At 38.1% G+C, this 21214-nt stretch overlaps 1 protein-coding gene across 7 annotated transcripts in view; it reads left to right on the plus strand.

Moving 5' to 3' along the window:
- Positions 1 to 18684, plus strand: part of EPS15 (epidermal growth factor receptor pathway substrate 15) — a 129618-nt gene extending 110934 nt beyond the window's left edge. For 5 of the 7 annotated variants that reach the window (XM_070609674.1, XM_070609675.1, XM_070609680.1 and 2 more), the window contains exons 21-25: positions 27 to 96; positions 9386 to 9462; positions 10815 to 10977; positions 13120 to 13304; positions 16302 to 18684. In XM_070609674.1, coding sequence (XP_070465775.1) covers positions 27 to 96; positions 9386 to 9462; positions 10815 to 10977; positions 13120 to 13304; positions 16302 to 16448 — 642 coding nt within the window. In that variant the 3' untranslated portion in view covers positions 16449 to 18684. The remainder of the gene's footprint in view (positions 1 to 26; positions 97 to 9385; positions 9463 to 10814; positions 10978 to 13119; positions 13305 to 16301) is intronic. The other 2 variants (XM_070609676.1, XM_070609677.1) reach the window with 1 other exon arrangement.
- Positions 18685 to 21214: the final 2530 nt, after the last annotated feature.

Here is a 21214-nt window from a genome sequence, read left to right on the forward strand (position 1 = left end):
ATCATGGTTCTGTGTAATTTGTTTAGGTAGAAACATTGAAGCACAATGATCCTTTTGCTCCTGGTGGAACAGTTGTTGTTGCAGCTAGTGATTCAGGTAAGGAAATAATTTATCAGTTTCTTTGGACAGTAAACATTACCCTTTTTTTAAAGCTTTTTTGCTCTCCAAATATATTTTTCCTATTTACTTACTTATAGCTTTAAAATTATCACACAGTTATATCCAATTTAATCTACTAGTAACAATAATGATAAATGTTTGTGTATCACTTTCTACTTATCATTCATTATCTCATTTATTGTTGATGTTAAATATCTTACTAGCATTTACTGTAGCCAATATCGGTAAAGCCAATAAAAGTTTTTTTGCTTTATAAAAGGCAGTGTTGCTTAGCAATTTCAAAGTCAACATTGGCTCTTAAGGATCTTGGCCTAAGTTAAAAATTAGTGGCTTCCAGTAGGTAATGATAATAGTTTTACAAATAGTGGCTAGGTTTTCTTAATAATGCAGAGAAAAGCTAAATGTTATTCCAGCATCCAGTCTTCCTGCCTTATTTATGGTGTCTCATTTTCCATTTATTGTTTCAATATCCTTTTAAGTAATATTCCCATTTTAAAGATCAGGAAACTGAGGACCAGAACATTAAGTCATTTGATCAAGATTATACAGCTTACTAGATTTTAATCAGGTGAAGCCAAGATTCAAACCGAAGTCTGACAGAATCTAATGCTTTTTCGACTAAGTAATTCCGCTTGTTTCTCTCTGTTCATTTAAAAATTAAGCAAACAGGCCAGCTATTGTGTAGGAGAGCAGGGAGTTAGAGGAAAGTGGTCTCAAAACATGTAAATATCATGCTGAAAATAAGATGCTTTATTTTTCCACATGAAAATAGGGGTGAGTTATTCAGCACATAAATTTGCTGATTGTGGCAAATTGAGGATTATGAGCAAAAACAACAATTAGTAGAAGTGCCTTCACAATTTGGATTTCTTGTACAAATTGTAACAAGATGAGATTTAGCAGTGTGTGTGATTTGTTTTCAGTTGAAAATTAGCTTCCCAAATGAATAGCAAGAAGGAATGTAAAAAGCAGATTTATAGAAAAGATTTAATGTAGTCCTGGGTATTGATTTAAACCAACATTTAGAATGGTAGCAAATAAGATTTCTAAAAGGCTTATTCTAGTAATAGTAGTTAAATTATATCTTTTTAAAATACATTTGCTGTTTTAGACTCTCATGCTTGAACTGATAAAATAATATATTGCCGGAGATATTGTATGATTAGAAGGGATAACCTAAGAGAATAAAATGAAAAGTTAATACATTTATGATGAACTCCTGATTGCCTACACTAAGGAATGACAAGTGCTTTGAGAATTCATTAAAGTTGCAAAAATTTAAAGGAAAGGGAGGTCACCTTTATTTGGGATAAATCATGAATGACTTCAAAGCAGAAGGTTGCTTTTGTGGTATGCCTTGAAAGAATGGGCTAGGATTTTTAATAAGTAGATATGGAAAGAGAATATGTAAAGCGAACAGAGTAGCATGAGCAAGGAATGGAGGCAGGACATGTAGGCATGTTCAAGAAAAAAACCAGGGGCCGGCCCCATGGCCGAGTGGTTCAGTTCGCGCGCTCCACTTCAGCGGCCCAGGGTTTCACCGGTTTGGATCCTGGGCGCAGACATGGCACCGCTCATCAGGCTGTGCTGAGGCGGCATCCCACATACCACAACTAAAATACATACAACTATGTACTGGGGGCATTGGGAAAAAAAAGGAAAAATAAAATCTTTAAAAAAAACCCAGACATGTTGATAAAGCTTGTTTATAGATAAATAGACAAGTTAAGGCTGAAGTGGTTGATTGCAGCCTTACTGTAGAAAGTTTCTATTGCTTTTGTTAGTCTTCTCTTTCAGTTCCAGTTCCCAGGTCATGTCCTATAAAGTGGTAGGATAAATGACTATAGTAGCCTGGGAGGGGGCTAAGATTTATTGTTGTTAATCATGATAATAATAGATGCCACTTATTGAGCAGTTGCATGGTTCCAGCACTCCATTTTCTCGTACATACTTGGTCTCATTTAGTTCTCATGGCAACTGCGTGAGATAATTGGTGTTATTGTACAGACAAGGAAATCAAGACATGGAGCGAGGAAGCTGTTTTACGAAGTTCAAGAAGTAGTGATAGATGGACCCACATCCGGATGCGGTCTTGATCTTCCACCAACCCCTTTGGCCATTCCTTGTGTCTCCTTTGCTGATACTTCTGCTTTTCGTCAACTTCTTTATGTTGTGTTGCTTTAAGTTTTAGACCCTGGACCTCTTTTTTTCTCGGTCTGTGCTCCCTCGGGGATCTCATTTGGTTTCGTGGCTTTACATACCATCTGTATGCTGATTTATGTCTCTAATCTCATCTTTTTCCTTAAAGTGATAGACTCAACTTTCTTTATTTTGGAGGAAATGTTGCCAAATACTCAAATCTGAATAACCCTTGTTTATCTGTCACTTTTTTCAAGTGAAAATGGCGTTCCATGAAAAAAGCAGCTAGTTCATCTTGTTTCTCAGATCATCATGCAAGTGCTCTTCCTCCAGATAACTGTCTGTTGGTACTCAGCAGAACTGCTTTATGCATATTTTGTTGCTCAGAATTTTAAAAAGATGTGTACCTAACGTCACAATTTATTAAAACTAATAATTTTTATTGATTCATCAAGGACCAACGTTCTTAGTTACAATTGGCCTTTTTCTCCCCCCTGCAAGTTTGTGATGGTGAAGAATTAGAGTGGCTACCAGCCAGGACAGTTTGGTGCCACCGCCTTGATTCCCCCTGAGGCATCAGCAGTTTTCCCCACCACTGGTTTTGCAAAATTGTTGCAGAGCTCAGGACTGTGAGAAAGATAAGTAACATCTTCATGTTCTGAAAATAGTTTTGACCTTACAGACTTCCCTGAAAGGGCCTTGGGACCTCTGGGGTCCGTGGACCACACTTTGAGAACTGCTCATCTAGTGTGTTCTAAAAGATTTTCCTGTTGCCCTGTGTTGTGCTGGTCTCTGTTGCCTCAGGATGGCTTGCTCCCAGGAGGTATCTGGGACAGATGTCTCCTTTTATTCAAAACAGGAGCAAGAGAATAATCTCAGTGTCCTGAAGAAAAGCTGAAGAGTAGAGGTTATCTTTTTAGTTTTGTATTTAGCCTGGTGCTTCTACTCTTCTCAGAATACTAACTTACTGTGGTGGCATTGTCCAGTTCTGTGCCTTCAACGACAGCTTATTTCCTGATGACTCCAATTTAGTTCTCTAGTCCTGAATTCTCTTCTGAGCCTCCAGTACCTTCAAGTTACCTGCTGGATATTTCCTTTTAGGTGTCATGCTTAACAATGCTTAAAATTGAAGTAATCATCTTTTCTAATTAGTCTCTCCTTCAAAATATAGTATGAAAAAAACAAAAAGCAAGTCTTTAGCTCCTCCTACGTTCTTTCTGTATTAATGACACTATTACTGACCTCGAGCCAATCATCCCTGACTTCTTCTCTGTCATTCCTCACCTCCAATAAATTGCCAAGTCCTGTTTTTTTAATCCCCAAATGGACTGTGTCTCTTCCTCCTTATGCTCAGCTTTGTTTCGGTCCTCATCATGTTTTACCCAGACTATGATACTAAATTGCCTCCAGTCTCTTTACCTCCCAGTCCATCATCTACATGACTGCCAGAGTTGTCTTTCTTAACATTTGATTGTTTTACTAACCACAAGTCTAAGTCACTAGCCTTGTGCTCCAGATATGTGTGTATGTGTGTATAATTTTTATTATCATTTATATATTATGTATATTATTTAGTCTATATTATTAATATATATTATTTATATTATATGTGTGTGTGTGTGTGTGTGTGTGTGTGTGTGTGTGTGTGTGTGTGTGTATTTGTTTGCTGAGGAAGATTTGCCCTGAGCTAACATCCATGCCACTCTTGGCCTCTATTTTTTAGTATGTAAGCTGCCAGCACACCATGGCCACTAATAGAGTAGTGTAGGTCTGTGCCTGGAAACTGAACCTGGGCCGCCAAAGTGGAGTGCCTTGAACTTAACCACTAGGCCCTGGGGCTCGCCTGTATATGTATATACATTTGATGATCTTTTACATAATGTGTCACAGGTATATGTCTGAAAGTAAAGTTGTCCACCCTGTGAAATATAAAACCATACTAGACATCTTCTGGATGTCCCATCTCTGTTAATAGTACTACCATCGACTCAGTTGCCCAAGTAGAGACCTGGGAATCTTGGTTGTATCCCTACTCTTCTACCCTCAAGCTTCTGGGACATGGCAGACACTTAGCAATTCACTGCTGAAGAAATGAACCGATGATTTGTCTCAACGTCTGCCACATTGTCCTAAGACTTTGAATTGATTGCAAACATAAACAGTCTGCAGAGGGGAGGGGTTGTCGTGATTAGAACGTGGGTGCTTGAGTCTAACTGCCTGAACTTATTCAGATAAAGTTGTAGTTCCTTAGGTTTTCTTAGTCTCAGTTTCCTAAACTATAAAATGAGGTTGATAATTATACCTCATGGTTTGTTGTGTAGATTAAATGAGATAATGTATGTTAAAGTATTTATTGTGGTTCCTATCACAGTAAATGGTAGCTGCTATTATTATTACTACTACTACTACTTTTTAATTTAATGGTTTCCAAACACAAACTGTTACTTGTAGTATACTTTTTGTTAGTTCCAAGTGGAATAGGGACAATACAGAGAGAGATTTTTGTCTTGACTTTTGTAAAAGTTCTTTTTCCACTTCATTATAAATGAGATTAGTTCCAGTGTCAGAAAATTTTTTACATGGACTATTTTACTGACGCCTGACTCTGAAAGTGCACAATCTTTCCAGCTCTTAACCAAAGCTTTATAACATCCTGAGGATGTAGAAGGGAGCTCATGGCCTCCCCAGAGCATCTTTGACACCAGCAGTAGTAAAATACAAAGTAGGTCTTTGTTTTTATAGACAATGACTCAGGCTAAGCACATAGATGTTCATATATTTTACTGTTCTTAGCCTCTGCTTTCTTTCATGTTTTTTCTCTAATTTTCTCCATTTCCGCAAACCACAGACCATAACTGTCTCTTCAAGGCCACTTAACTTTTTTTTTTTTGGTGGGGGGGAAGATTAGCTCCAAGCTAACATCTGCTGCCAAACTTGCTCTTTTTGCTGAGGAAGACTGGCCCTGAGCTAACATCTGTGCCCATCTTCCTCTATTTTGTATGTTTGACGCCGCCACAGTTTAGCTTGATAGGTGGTGCATAGGTCCCTGCCCAGGACCCGGACTAGCGAACCCCAGGCCACTGAAGCAGAGTGCGCAAACTTAACTGCTGTGCCACCGAGCCAGTCCCACCACTTAACTGTTTGAATGAAAAAAATGTGTGTGCATGAGCAGGTGTGTATTTGTGTACAGTCATGCGTCACTTAACAAAGGGGCTATATTCTGAGAAATGCCTCATTAGGTCATTTTGTTGTGTGAACATCATAGAGTTTACTTACACAAAACTAGATGGTATAGCCTACTACACACCTAGGCCACATGGTACTAATCTCATGGGACCACTGTCGTATACGCAGTCTGTCACTTACTGAAACATCATTATGTAGCTCATGACTGTATTTGTGTATAGTGTGTGTATGTCTCCCTCTTCTCCCACCTCCGTTCTGTCCACAAGTAAAAGAAAGTGAAACCTTTTTTGTGAAGACTTCTTTGCTTCTTCCTCATAAACCTAGGTGTTGCTTCTCCTTTGCTCTTTGAACCTTAACACTTACTGTGCACGTGTATATCCCTCAGTTAAATCAGGAGTTCCTTGGAGGTAGGTGTTGTGTCTTATTCCCCTCTAAATCCCCAGTACCTAGCCTTGGACATAATAGATGCTTAGTAAACCTGAGTGGATGAGTGGGTCAGTGAGTGAGTGAGTGAATTGGAGACCAGCTTGAGAAAGTGGATCGTTTATTGATGACCAACATCTACACCTCAGATTATCTATGAGTATCTCTTGAAAGTTTTCTGTGAGCTTGAGCTTGATTCTTATGGGTCATGAATGGGTCATTGGGGGCAAAAAAGATTTCTTCCTCCTCTCAGGATTCTTTGGTAGACAGCTGTTTTATGGAGATTATTTGTGAGCTTTAAAACTGGTTTCCCTTACTCCTTGTTGGTCAGGTGTTTGTGCTAGGAAATGTTATGATATCTTTTTGGAAGATCCTTAATAAATACACAGTTTCTGTCCTTTTTCTTTTAATGTTTTCCTTTTTTTTTCTTCTTCTTCTCCCCAAAGCCTCCCAGTACATAGTTGTATATTCTAGTTATACGTCCTTTTAGTTGTGCTATATGGGATGCTGCTTCAGCATGGCTTAATGAGCGGTGCTAGATCCCTGCCTGGGATCTGAACCAGCAAAACCCTGGGCCGCCAAAGCAGAGTATGCAAACTGAACCACTCAGTTATGGGGCCCGCCCCCATTTTTTTTGTGTGGTGGGGTTTTGTTTGGTTTTTTGGTTTTTTTTTTTTAATTTTTGGTGAGGAAAATTGGCCCTGAGCTAAAAATCTGTTGCGATTGTTGCTGAGCTCACATCTGTGCTAATCTTCCTCTATTTTATGTGGCATGCCACCGGAGCATGGCTTGACAAGCAGTGCTAGGTCTGTGCCCAGGATCCAAATCTGTGAACCCTGGGCTGCTCAAGTACAGCGTGTAAACTTAACCACTATGCCCCTGGACTAACCCCCAGCATTTTCAACAAGTTTGAGTGTCTCCTATTTGCCAGACCTTCTTCTAGGCCTTAAGCATACAGTAGTGAACGAAACAAAGTTCCTATCTTTATAGAGCTTATATGGGAAAGATAATTAAATATATAATATATCACATACTGATGAATGCTGTGAATTAAATCAGGGTAAAGAGGTAAAAAGTGATATGCCTAAACTGTAGCTTTATCATTCACACCTCACAAAAAAGCATATCGGCATAGTATGATCTCAAATATGTGAGGAAAAAAAGCTGTTAAAGAAGTATGCTAAGATATTAATGAGGGTTATATCTGATATTGAGATTATAGATGATTTTTTTATTATGCTTTTATATATTTTTCCAAAACGTTCATTACCTTTGTTCTTGGGGAGAAGAGGGTGCTAACAAGGTCAGATTTGCATTTAAAGCCTTATTCTGCTGGCCCATAGCTCCCGTGAGCATCAAGAGGAAGAAAGCCACCTGCTGAGTTCCTCTCCAAGTGTTTCTGGAATTCCTCAGCAGGTGTCTCATACACAATCTGAACGAGTTCACACTCAGTCCTTCCAGTTTCTGGAAAGGCCTCTGTTTCATATCAACCATGATCAACATCTCAGAAAGTTCTTGCTGAGGTCTTTTTCCTCAATTTGGGGCAAAAGTGCTTTGTCATTCATCCAGGATACGTGCCCCAGTGTTTGGACCAGTGCAGAACAGGTCATTTATTCTGATGAAGGAAGTGTAGAAAAACTCCAGTAGGCAACGTGTAACATATTCTTCATATACGAATGTCGTGTTTTTTATTAATTGCTTTCACAATATACACGTCACAATATTTCAGTCAAACCTCACCTAACTCAGTGTTATTGCCACACGTGTTATGACTTCTTGTAAAAGCTGTGGGACAACGGCAGAGAAAAAGCATGAAGCAGATTTTTAAGTCCCTCCAGTGAAATGAGCCAAAGTCCTTTTCCCTCATCACCCTGCTACCAATCAGGAGAGCGTGTGCACCCTGCTGAGGCTGTCCGTCAGCTGCTGCAGCTCGGGAATTACAGGTGGAGGAGGAGCAAGGAGGGAAAGCCTGACACAGCACCCGTGACCAGGCTGGGCCCCAGGCTGTGACTCAGCAGATATGTAGTAGTAAAACATCTTCTGTAGCTAAAGCTGCAGGATTTCTTGTAACTCTGGACTTTCACCCTCCCTCTCAGGTTCAGAGTTGTTGGTGTATCCCTAAAGGATTGACTTTTTTGTGTTTCTACCCACCCCCTTTTACCTGCTTCTCCCAACCTGTGGTTGTCTTGGTGACAACACAAACAAAAATAATATATATCTTCCTTCCTTCTTCTCTTTATGCCCATGGTCCATTTTTAGAGGTAAAGGCATACTTTACACATTAAATGTGTGGGTGGGCACACTTTTGTTCTAGAACGTTTGATACAAGGACAAAGAGTTGAAGAAGAACAAGGACAATTTTTCTGTGCCTCTCCACTTGCTCTGTCTTACCCTGTCTTGCAGTTCTGTTTCTCCTCCTTCCTTTGTTTCTCTCTACTTTCTGACATCAAGCAGCAATTCCTATAAACATTCTTTGACTTCATTGATAGCCCTTATGCCTGAACAGGTGAAGCCTATCAAAGTAGAGCAGTTCATTCCAGCCGAAAATGTTAGTCCATTTGGTAAGTGCACTGTGATGGAACAGATAACTTCTCATGCCTGTGGAGCAGTGGTTAGATAATTGTTTTCACAATTACTGTTCCTTCTGCCTGAAATAGCTTTCTCTCCCCTACCTCCATCTCTTTGGCAGACTCTATTCCTTATTCAAAAGACCTAGCTCAAATACAATAGCTTCTTTGATACTTTTCCTGATTCTCCCAGATAGTTAGTGATTCCTTTTACAGATTTTTCATACCTAATAGCTCATTTTAAGATTATTTTATTATTGTTTGTTTCATATCTCTCACTAGACTGTGAGCTTTTCAAGGGTAAGAACTATATCTTCTTTTCTTGGACTTGATACATAGTCAACAAATGTTTTTCGTCCTTTCATTCTTCATTGAATAAGCCTTATTCCCTGTTTTTAAGGACCTTACAACCAATAGGAGTGATATCAGTCACAGGTAGCTGTAGTACAAACTAGAATGCGGTCAGTGCCACAGAGAAGGGAGAAATCACTTCTTGCTGTGGGAGCGAGACGCTCATGTCATTACAGGCTTTGTGGATGAGGTAGCATTTAAAATGGGCCTTGAAGGATGAGTGTGAAATGTGGAATTAGTGGTATCTTGCTTTTCTTTTACTTCTTAATGTCTTTATTGGAAATAGTTTTTTTAAAAAAAGAAATAGTTTAAGCACTTGGGAGCTGTATTATTTGACATGCATTCCAAAGGCTTAAACCCTTTACCTTGAGTTAGTTTACCTGCTTTTGATCTTAAATCATTAATCAATTGATTTATACAAAGGAATGTATCTTGTAGGGTATCAGTGTGCTTACTGTCTTTGTGGACTTAGATCATAAGTTGGGGAACTAATATTTGGGATTAGAAATTTTTCATCTGTCTGAATGTTACCAACTGAAAAGGACATGAAATTTGTTGTCTTTCTGTCACGTTGCATTGATTTTCTGTACTCATTTTAGCCACAGACCCCTTTGCTTCTGTTTTTGGAAGTGAATCATTTGAAGGTGGATTTGCTGACTTCAGCACATTGTCAAAGGTAATCTGCAGTGACTAATGGGAAGGTAAAATATACTGTTTCCACCCAGCGGCAGTCCTTCCTTTCAATTCTATGACCCTCTCACAGACATTGCGACTTGATGCCAATGAGTCACAGCAAGTGTTGATTTTAGATAGAAATGGAAGCTAAGATGTAGTTTAAGTGGACATCTTTCTATACAAGAAGACAATGGTGATGGTACAGGTAATTAAATTTTCTACTGACAGGTTTGCTCAACAATTTCATTTTAAGAGTCTTCTGTCTTTTTTAAACACATTTCTTCCAGTTGAGCTACATTTTTCCCCTGTTGACTGTCTGGGTCAATAGTTGGTAAAATCTGGTTATTCAGTCCATCTCCTCTGCATTGCCTATTTGATTTTATGTTCTGAGGCTGTTAGGGTTAGTATTAAGGTAATTTATACGTATAATCCAGTGCTATATGTCCAGTACCTATTTTCCAGTTTAGCTCTAGGATTGATTCAAGGCAAAAGAGTAAAATTAGAATATATGTCAAATTGTCCATATCACTAGTTCTCAACTGGGTGTATTACCACCCCACTCCCCACTCCCGCCCCCAAGAAACTTTTGACAATGTCTAGAAACATTTTTGGTTGTCACAACTCTGGAGAAGGACTATTCATATCTAGTGGATAGAAACCAGGGATGCTGTTACGCATTCTACAATGCACTGTCCAGCCCCCCACAACATAGAATTATGTCTACCTCAAAATGTCAGTAGTGCTGTTGTAGAGAAACACTGACCTAAATAGAGCTAAAATTGTAATATCTGATTCATTATAGAAAAATGAATCTTTCATTACTCCAGGTATTAGAAAGGCACGCTCCTCAGACTTGCATTAAGACTTAATCATTCCATGGGATCAGTGTACTTTAAAAAATTGACTTTTAAGTTGTTTTTAATGTTTTTCAAGATTCCATTTTCTTTGGCATTAGTATTAAATCTTTCCTATATTTCAGTGCATCGGGAAGTGTGAAATCAGTATTTTTTTCTTTGATTATTGTTTGGATTAGATATTCAGTGGGCCTCAGGTGGTTTTATATTGCCTGAAGCTTAACAAATCTTTAGTCCAGAGTTGGCTTGTTTCCATATGATCTGTTGCTCTTAATAAATAGTGATGTTATAATCACTATTCATATAGAACAATTTTTTTAAAAAAATTTTCCCTTTTGGCCATGAATGCAAAATAGCCCTGAAATGTCAGTACTCTAAGAATTTAAATAAATAAACCTGCATAATATTGAAGATCATTCTTGCAGATGCTATGTGACCATATCCAGTTTGGTTGGTGTAATGTATATAACCACGTATAAACATTTCTTTTCAAACACAGGTCAACAATGAAGATCCTTTTAGTTCAGCCACATCGAGCTCTGTCAGCACTGTGGTCGTTACAAAAAATGTGCTTGAGGAAACATCGGACAAAAGTGAAGATGTACCCCCAGCACTGCCGCCAAAGATCGGAACTCCAACAAGACCCTGCCCACCACCACCTGGTATGAGAGTTGATACCTTTCCTAAGTCAACTAGAGGCTTTTTTTCTTTCTGAAAAGTATTGTGTGGGCCTTGTTTATAGACTTAAATTAAGGGCCTAAACAAAACAAGTCAAAAAATATGGCAGAAGCCTGCTGCTGTCGTCTCTTCTGACCTCAGTACAGAATAACAGACATGTGCCTGAGAGGCCAGCATGTATAACTGTCATGAACTGCTTTTCTGGCAAGAGCTAATTGCTTTTTAAATTATTTTAGGGGGGCAATAAATGCAAAAAGGAAAGTATCGATGAAATCTCTTGCTTTTTGGAAGCTCATTGATTACCATTTGAACAACAGTTTCCTGCACTTTAATATTTTAATTAATTTCTATAAGAAGATTAATTCAAAGTCCCCTTCTTTTTCTGCCAAATGTGAAGTCTTCTTTAAATCCTTTAATGTGAGAATATCTGGTCTTTTTGGTATCCAGAATTCAGCAGTATAGTGCTTTAAAAGAAAGTATTATTTTTTCTTGAAGGAAAATGTTATTTTACCTCACTTAATAGGAGACTTCTTTATTTTATAAAAGTGATTTTTAGGTCCAGAAACAAATTCTTAATATTTTTGTTTTTTTGTTTTGTTTTTAGTGAAGATAATAAAGTTCATGATAAGTGGCTCAAAAGGCCATCCCCTGAGTGGTTGCAGTGCTGCTAGGCTGTTGTGTGAGGAGACACATCTGGGACATTGTTGTTTTAATCGTATGTCGTATCACCTTGGTAAATTTTTAGCCACGGTAGTTAGAGATGATTATTCTTGCCTTTTCATAGTCTCCCTGTGGTATTTCTAGGGCAGATTATCTTTTTCTTTTTTGACTTAAAGGATTACCTGTATAATTTTTAATACTCAATTGTCCGTTGAAAAGTCAGGTAAACAAGTGATTTATATCTTTTTAGGAAAAGTAGCATTTGTCATATATATTGCTAGAGGGTAAGGTTGTCAGAATATATTAAAAAACAAATGAGTCAATTTGCTCATGTAAGTTTCACACTTGTAAGATGCAAATAGTGAGGTTATTTTTTAAATCCTAAGTAAAATAATATACTAGTGCTTTAACTAAATCTAAGAATCTTCAGCAAAGCAAGTATATATCACTAGAGAAATTCTAGATCAAGGAAAGAAGCATGGTTTGTTGGAGAGAGCACTGGACTGGGTGCTCTGGGTTCTAATTCTGAATATCTTCTGAGTAGCTCTGTGATTTTGAGTGTAATTTCATATGTCTGAGCTGTTTTCTAGAATTAGAAAAAATTCTAATTTTGCCTACCTTCAGAGGATTTTTTTAGGATCCATTGAGATATGAACATCTTTTGTAAGCTGCTACAGTGATGGAAAGAATCTCTTATTATGGTTGCTATTACCAGTGGAACACATTTTAGGAAATATATATATTTGAAGACATTTTAATATTCTTATCTTTTCTTCAAGAAGTGCTAAGTTTAAGACTTTAAAATTAGAGAATTTGTTTGAAAATGGTGATGAGTTAATGCTATTGTTTGGTCAAAGATCAGTTTATCAGCAGCCAAAAGATTTAGCCGCTGGGCTCCATACATTCTCTTTATTTCTTCAGTTTGAAATATTGTAGGTGGCAAAAAGTAGGTGGGGTTTGCCAAGGTAATTTTTAATTTCATGCTCCTAGGTGTGGTATATAGATCCAGAAAAAAATCTGAAGAATATTGGCATTTTCAAAGGTCATTTGCCCTTACTGCTACTAGTGGATGACTATCAGGCAGAGGTCATAACAGCAGAGACCATGTCAAGCTTTATTCTTTGTCATTCTTCTGTTTTATCCTTTTCTTTCTTCTGGGGAACATGCCGCTTTGGGGAAGAAAAGGTTTACTCTTAGGGCAAAAAATATGATTCCTGGCCCATTTCCTCCCCCTTTGCTATTTTTTCATTTAGCTACATAGAGCTAGAATGTGTTTGAGAGGTTGTGTCTGAAAAATTTGAGGTCAGACTGTTGGTGTGGCCGTTTAAGACCATATTAAGAATGTGTTTTGGGCACTCACCCGCATCCCTCACCCCCAGTTCTTTAACACTCCCTGTGTTCATCTTCTTGTGTGTTTGTGTTTGCCATGTTTGCTGATTGAGTTAATTGTAATGATTTTGATCCAGGGAAAAGACCCATCAACAAATTGGATTCTTCTGATCCCTTTAAACTGAATGATCCATTTCAGCCTTTCCCAGGCAATGATAGCCCCAAAGAAAAAGATCCTGATATGTTTTGCGATCCATTCACTTCTACTACTACCACTACCAGTAAAGAGGCTGACTCAAGCAATTTTGCTAACTTCAGTGCTGTAAGTACTGTGAGTGGGCTGTTTGGGGGAAAATCTTTCCATTTATGGTTTGAAGAGTTTTCAAAGATTACTTCAGAGTCTGCCAAATTTGCATCATTTCAACTAAATTTACCAACATACTAAAAACGATCTTTATTCTTCTCCCAACCAAAACTTCTGTTTGATTCTGTTTTGATGGTTATAAAATTACTCCATTGCACAAATGAGTTTAGTAGTCTTAGTTCTTGTGATATATACCAGTTGTTTTGCAAACTCTTCTCTTAGTCTTGGTACACAATATAAATAAAATCCTGAAAGTTAGTATTTTGCAAATTTTTATGGATGATGGGCCATTAGAGAGTCTTGCTGTCTGTCCACTGAATAAATATTGCCAGTAATGAGTGTGTGTATTTGTAACTGTGTATGTATGTTTGTGTATAAAACTTTGATGATTTCTGAAGATCAGTCAGCAGCTATTTTATGAGAGGATAGGGCCAGGGATCCTTTGAATAGAAAGTAAAACACTGGTTTTATATAATAGCATTTTTAAAATGTAAATGTCAGTTTTATGAAATAAATACAATTGTCAAGAGCTCAACAATCTGTAATTATTTGGAGGGCTCTGATTCATTAGCCTTCCGTATTTACCCTGCATTCTCCCAGAGCTGACTAAAGTAGACCAGTAAAAATGATGGAAGGATGCTGTGATAACGGCATTGGCAGGGCCTGGCCTATAAGATCACAGAAATGGGGCAACAAACTGTGGAGGCTGGGCAAGAAACTTGCACCACTCTGGAGGGACATAAAATAATGATATATAGTCCATCCTTATTCAGATAAAAACAACGCCTTTTTTTGTTGGGGGGGGGTGTGCGGGTGGCTGAGGAAGATTGGCCCTGAGCTAACATCCATGCCAATCTCCCTCTATTTTTTAGTATGTGGGCTGCCAGCACAGCATAGCTGCCAGCAGAGCCCTGGCCACTGAAGTGGGGCATGCTGAATTTAACCACTAAGCCACCAGGGCTGGCCCTAGGCTTTTTTTTAAAGATAGAATTCTTAGAGTAGATAACAAAGTTTCATTTTCCCAGATTTTTTTTTTTTTTCAGGCAAAGTGACCTTCATTATCACTGCCTATCCTATAACAAAGGAATTTCCCTCTACTTATCGCCTTAAGCTCTTGAAATGGTTTTGAAAATAGGAGACCTGGTGGCCAGGTGACCCTGAGTCTGCCTGATGTCTCCCTCAGTGTAGCATTGGGTCACACAGTCAGTCAGTCACTTTATCCCTGCGGCCATTTCCACTTAGAAAGGAGGGAGGCAGTAATCTGCATGCAACTAAGGCAGACAGAATTAGGCTGAGCTACCCACCTTTTGAGTCTGTACTCTTAAGTTCCAGTGCCTTTTAGTTCGAGTGGCTATTTTCTGAATGTGAAGGAACAGAATGGGAGTCAATATTTTGAATATTAGAAAATGGACTGTCAGAATTATACTGATTTAGTTTTTGTTAGATGGAATTTGAGTTGTTTTGAGCAGAGAATCCAGAATTGCTCTTTTTAGGAGATTTTAATCCTCTTAATATAAAATAACCTCTGGCAGTTTGTGGTATTTAATATGCTAAATATGATTTCAGCAAGTCAAAACCTGGTTGGAATGAGTCTTGAACAATAGCTGAGGTACTTTTGCTTATTTCATACTCCAAAATCACAATGTAGTATAATATAAAACAGGTCATAATAAGAATGTCTTCTTGGGCCTGGTGGCGCAGCGGTTAAGTTCGCACGTTCCGCTTCTCGGCGGCCCAGGGTTCGCCGGTTTGGATCCCGGGTGCAGACATGGCACTGCTTGGCAAGCCATGCTGTGGTAGGCGTCCCACATAGAAAGTGGAGGAACATGGTCACGGATGTTAACTCAGGGCCAGCCTTCCCCAGCAAAAAGAGGAGGATTGGGAGCAGATGTTAGCTCAGGGCTAATCTTTCTCAAAAAAGAAAGAAAAAGAATGTCTTCCTTTTTTCATTATGAAAGATTTGTTAAATATTATAATTTCAAAGGCCGTCTAATTCCCTAGGAAAAAAGCTACCATTTCACAAAGCCTGACAGTTTCTTTCATTTCATCCTGTTATGGTATTCCTCTATATGACAGGACTTGAAACCAAGTAGAATTTTTTTATTTAGTATCTACCAAGGTTGCCGTTTGGAGTGGATAAAAATATTTCCCTGACCTAATAATTACCCGTGTTGAGGTTTTATTTAAACTGTGTTGAAAAGTTCTCAATGCCTGCCACAGTCTTTATAATGCATTTTTAAAAAAATGATTTGATACACATCTTGCTTAGTATATTAGTATACCCAGTATTCCTATTTTATATATAGCAAAATAAGCATATTCTTTTTCCTGTACCTGGAGGGCTAGGATAAGGTAGGAAATCACCATGAGGTTTAGTTGAAAATGATTTCTCATGTGAGGATGCTGACTAAAGTAGTAAATGTTTTGCATTAGATAAAGAGGCTAGCCCTCTCTTGTTTTTTAAATCTCCTAATTCACCTTAAGTATTTTTACTTTGTTTTGTGTGTGTGTGAGGAAAATTGTCACTGAGCTAACATCTGTGCCAGTGTTGCCCTGTTTTATGGGGGATGATGCCACAGCGTGGCCTGACAAGTGGTGCTAGGTTTGAGCCCAGGATCCGAACCTACGAACCCCGGGCTGCTGAAGCGCAGCACGTGAGCTAAACCGCTACACCACTGGTTGGCCCCCTTCTACTTTTTTTAAATAATATTTTAATATTTAGCTTTATAGATTTTCTGTATGTCGACTACATTAATTTTTAAACCATGTTTTAATAACTAGTAAAGCTGTGTTTTCAGAAAAAAATTTTAACAAGTAGCAAATAAGACTGTTCTCAGAGTTCTTCATGTGAAACAAGTTGTTAATGTCCTTTTGTAAAAGGTATTTTTCCTTCTTTCTCTTTGTTTTACTCATTAATTTGTTCATTAATTCGTCCATTTGTCTTTTAAATGGCAGTATCCCTCTGAGGAAGATATGATTGAATGGGCCAAAAGGGAAAGTGAGAGAGAGGAGGAACAGAGGCTTGCCCGGCTGAATCAGCAAGAGCAGGAAGACTTAGAACTGGCTATTGCACTCAGCAAATCTGAGATATCGGAAGCGTGAAGAGTTCTCCCGTCCTTTGTCAGCCACATAGTACTCTTCTGAATACTGAAGCTATTTACAGTGTATATCAAAACTACCTATGAGCATGGGAATACAAAAGGTTTGAGATTCCTGTAAATGTGACAAAAGTTTGGTTTTTTGTTTTTACTCCATTTAAGATTTGTCTTTTTTTTTTCCTTGTAAAAGCAGTAACCCAGTCATACTCCACGTAGGCCCCTCGTTCTTGTGTGCATTTACTGTGAGCTTCTGCCTGCCTATGCTACTTTTACCTGTAAAGCTAGAGCACTCAGCTTCTGCCTTCTGGAATATAGAGAAATAGTTTCAGACGCTTAGCCGTGTTCTGTAGTTACTCTGATGATAGCCAGTGGGGTTCTTAAAGTTTGCAGTATTCTCCCTATTTGAATGGTTGAGGGAGGGGAAGGGAAAGAGCATCCTGTTTCTTTTATGATAGTGCAAATTGGCCAGTTTAAAGTGCTTGTTTGTATTTCCTTATAATCAAAATGTTGTTCAATTTTTTTTATAGACAAAGAAAAGTATTTTGCATAAATTGAAAAGATATAATTTAGATTGAACCATTATAGCTTTAGATTCAATCTTTTCCTAAATAAAAACGTTAAAGCCTCATGTGTGAAATATATTTAAAAAAAAATTCTCTGAATTTAAAGAATTTTAGATAAACAGATACCTCTCCGTAATTTTAAGTGCTAGACAGTGGAGAAAATTTATCACCTGAAATATAGCCATGGGTATAAGGTAGACAAAAATCTTAACATGGCAGCCATTCAGCCACTGCTCTGGCACTGTCCTCTTTAGTTGATGGTAAGTTTATTTTTGTACTTTTGCAGAAGAAACTTTGGCAAGCTAGAACTGGAAGGTACTTTAATTTTTTGTATATATATTTTTTTGTTTAATGAAGGCTCTATTACTTGAAATGTAAAAACTCACTGAATACAAATGAAAAAAGTGACATGTATTAAATCATATTATTGCTTTTTGTCCATCGTTGTGGTTTAAAATAGTTTATTCTCTTCATGTTTTTCACCGATAAAATTGGCAGGCTAACAAGAAAAATCTTGTTTTTTTAATTGGAAGAGAAGGGACTTGTCACCTTATCCAAGCTCTTCGTGTGTTAAAAACCTGTCTCCTGTAAAACTGACCTAGCAGACAACCTGAATTTGAAATAGACTGTGAAGAAGGCTATAAATTGTAGAGTAATCTTAATTTTTTTTAACATAAGTTACTGACTTAGATAATGTGTTAAATACTCTATAAAGAAAAATGCACCTAAAAACCAATTAAAAGTCTTTGTGGTCACCAGGTCAAGGTGGTATTGATCTGTGTTAATCAGAGTAACTTATTGCCTCGCCTATGAATAAATTCCAAAATATCCGATTCATTTCATCTTGGAATGGTGCTTTTTCCTCTCCACACACAATTGGACTGCTGCAGTGCAAAACAAACTTAAACCACTTTCTTGCACTGCTGACTTTTTTCTACTTTTATAAATCGAAACATTTCAGCATGAAAGTCACACATATGAAGCAAGGGCTGAACTATAATCTCAAGGCTTTAATTTTGATAAACTAATTCAGTGACCTACAGATATGTTGGAAAAGTTGATTGAGAAGGTAGTGTTGGGAGCTGTGATAGGTAGTGGTTTTTGGGTTTTTTTCTTCCCCTTACACTTCAGGAAAAAGGTAAGTTGACTTGAACAACCTTCGTTTGCACTGGGAAAATGAACAGATGTTTGAAATGCTTTTAAAATATTTTTTTTAATTAAAAAAACACTCTGGAAAGAACTAAATATCTGTAACTTATAAACACTGACTTTCAATGTAATAAATGTACCCTAATCTTATGTGTGTTTAACTGGATTACATAGATTCTTATCTTTTGTTAAAATACGTATACTCAGTGGACCAATATAATGTTAAAGTATGTATATATTATATAAATATATATGTATCCATATCTCCATGCTCATTTGTGTAGGATGAATGTCTTGGAGTCGTTTGTGGTTATATTTTACATTGTTGACTCTGGCTCCAGAGCCTGTGCTTGAAAAGGACAGATGAGTATTCCTGAGAGCGAGGTGGCACTACTCATGAAGTTTTAACCCTCTTCTACATATTTGTTCAGGTTTATCTGGGCTCTCTTTATAGAATTTTCTCGTATGTTTCAAACTTCTAAATTGTAGCCTGTAATTATGAGAACAATAAACTTAAGTAAGAATAAAGCATACTATCCAGACATCCTATTTGAAATGGCGTTTTACACGGCTCTCTGTTACATCCATGCTGTGTCCGAGGACGGGCAGGTATGCAATCAGCACAGATTAGTATGTGTAAAGTCCTCGAGACAGTACCTGGTATGGAATAAATAATAAATGTTAACTATTATTTTTAGTTATCATGTCCTGTTTTTGTGAAAGAGAGATAGGAAATGTGTGTGCCTAGAGACATTGCCTGAAACATAGGTGGCTTCATATCTATGAATGAGGATTTGTGACATGGACTTTAGGAGGGCACTGAGGTGTAAAAAATTCATACAATCCTGGGTTTGAATTCCTGGCCTACCTTTTTTTTTTTTTTTTTAAGATTTTATTTTTCCTTTTTCTCCCCAAATCCCCCCAGCGCATAGTTATGTACTTTTAGTTGTGGGTCTTTCTAGTTGTGGCATGTGGGACACCGCCTCAGCATGGCCTGATGAGCAGGGCCTTGTCCGCACTCAGGATCGGAACCGGTGAAACCCTGGGCCTTGGAGCTTGAGAACTTAACCACTTGGCCATGGGCCCGGCCCCTGGTCTACCATTTTTGAGAAAGTTATTTAGCCTCCTAGAGCCTCATTTTCCTCATCGAATGACCATCCTAACACCTAACTCACAGGATTGTTCTGAAGGATTGGACTTTGACAGCTTTTTAATATTATTTACTTTAATTAAACAAATTCAGCCATACTATTACTAATAGTGGAAATAGCTGTAGGTTATTGAACGCGTATTATGTGTGAAGTGCTGCATTAAGCACTTTTTGTGTGTTTCCTCGTTTAATCTTCACAGCAGCCCCAAGTGGTATTATTATCCTCTACTATTTTAGAAGTGGAGAAACTGTGGCTTAAAAAGGTCAAAATAATGTGCTTCAGATCGTGTAGCTATTAAGTAGATGAGCCAGGAATTGAACTGTGGTCTCTCTGACTCTAAAACATGATACTCTTTCCAGTTTACTATGCTTTCTCTCATTTTGTGTGAAAAAATTTGCTTATAGGAAATGCTAGGGACAGGACATGAGAAATAATAACAAGGAACGTATGTTAAGCTTCAGGCAGGATCCTTTAATGCTTTGCACATCTTAGTTCATTTAATCCTCACAACAAGGGTAACTGTAATGTATAGGTACTATTACTGTCTCCCTTTTACAGAAGAGGTATCCTAACCTAATAGGCACAGAAAAGGCCACAGTTAAGCAGCTGGTAAGTGGCAGAGCTGGAATTTGAACCCAGGAGACTGGCTCTTAGAATTTTAACCACTATTCTTTATTCCTGATAAAGGTGAGAAGCCAGAGGAGAAATGCCATAAGTAGAATAATCCTTGTAATCTCTGCTCTTGAGAATTAATGAAATAGACCTACTATGTAGCACATGGCATCTTGTAAAACACTTTCCAATTCATTCTTCTATTTAGTCCTTATCAGGATTTAGACTAGTTTCTGATACATGAAAGCACTCAACCACTGTTATTAACATTACCATAAGTGATAAATAAGTATCTAGGGGAGATGGCCAACCTTGCTTTTATTAAAGAAATAGAAATTTTAAAACCGCAAAGCTAGCAAAAATGAAAAATAATTTATCAGTGCTGGCAAAGCTGCGGAAAGAAGACATAAGAAGGTAGGCAAAGACTAGGTTTTGAAGCGTTTGCCACACAGCGCAAGGCATTCTAGGCAGAGGCCACGGTTGTGTATAAAGACAAGGAGTGGGACGTCATATAGTGTGCTAGCAAGCAGCAAGGATTGAAGCAGTCCACTGTGACTACAGTTGAGGTTTGTGGTGAAGAGTGAAGTTTTTGTGTTTGAGTGCAAGAAAAGATCGCGTTGGTGGTGAGACAGAGGACTGCCTTAGGAGGCAACCAGGGAAGGCAAGGAAAGCAGGTGAAGGCTGTTGGAGTCATTCAGGTGAGATGGTATGGACCTAATCTGGCTGAGGCCTGAGAGAAGGGGAGCAAGTTAGGAGAACTGACTGGCCCTACAGTCTGATGACCATAGGTGGTGAGGGGAAAGGAGTGGTTCGCAAACTTTAGCAAGCATCAGGAGCTCCTGGAGGACTTGTTAAACCACAGATTGTGGGCCTCACCCCCAGAGTTTCTGATTTCAGTATGTCTGGAGCGGGACCCAAGGATTTGAATTTCTAACAGGTTCCAGGATGATGCTAAAGTTGCTGGCCCAGGGAACTCCCTTTGAGAACCACTGAAGTAGAGGCTAACTTCCAAGTCCCTTCGTTCTCCTGCAAGTCTTATTAAATCTACTCATTTAGGTTGCAATGCTATTGCACCCTGTCATTCTATACTTGACCTGTGGATTCTGCTTCAATAGTGTAATGCACCTCCAGTCTTTCTTGTGGATAGAGAGAGTTTCAAAAAATAATAATTGCAAGCTAACAGCTAACACTTACTATGTGCTGGTACTATTTGAGACACTTTATATATACTGATTCATTTTATTTATTTTCAAGATTGGCACCTGAGCTAACATCTGTTGCCAGTCTTCCTTTTC

Source organism: Equus przewalskii, chromosome 2 (genome assembly GCF_037783145.1).
Source record: "Equus przewalskii isolate Varuska chromosome 2, EquPr2, whole genome shotgun sequence".
NCBI lineage: Eukaryota > Metazoa > Chordata > Mammalia > Perissodactyla > Equidae > Equus > Equus przewalskii.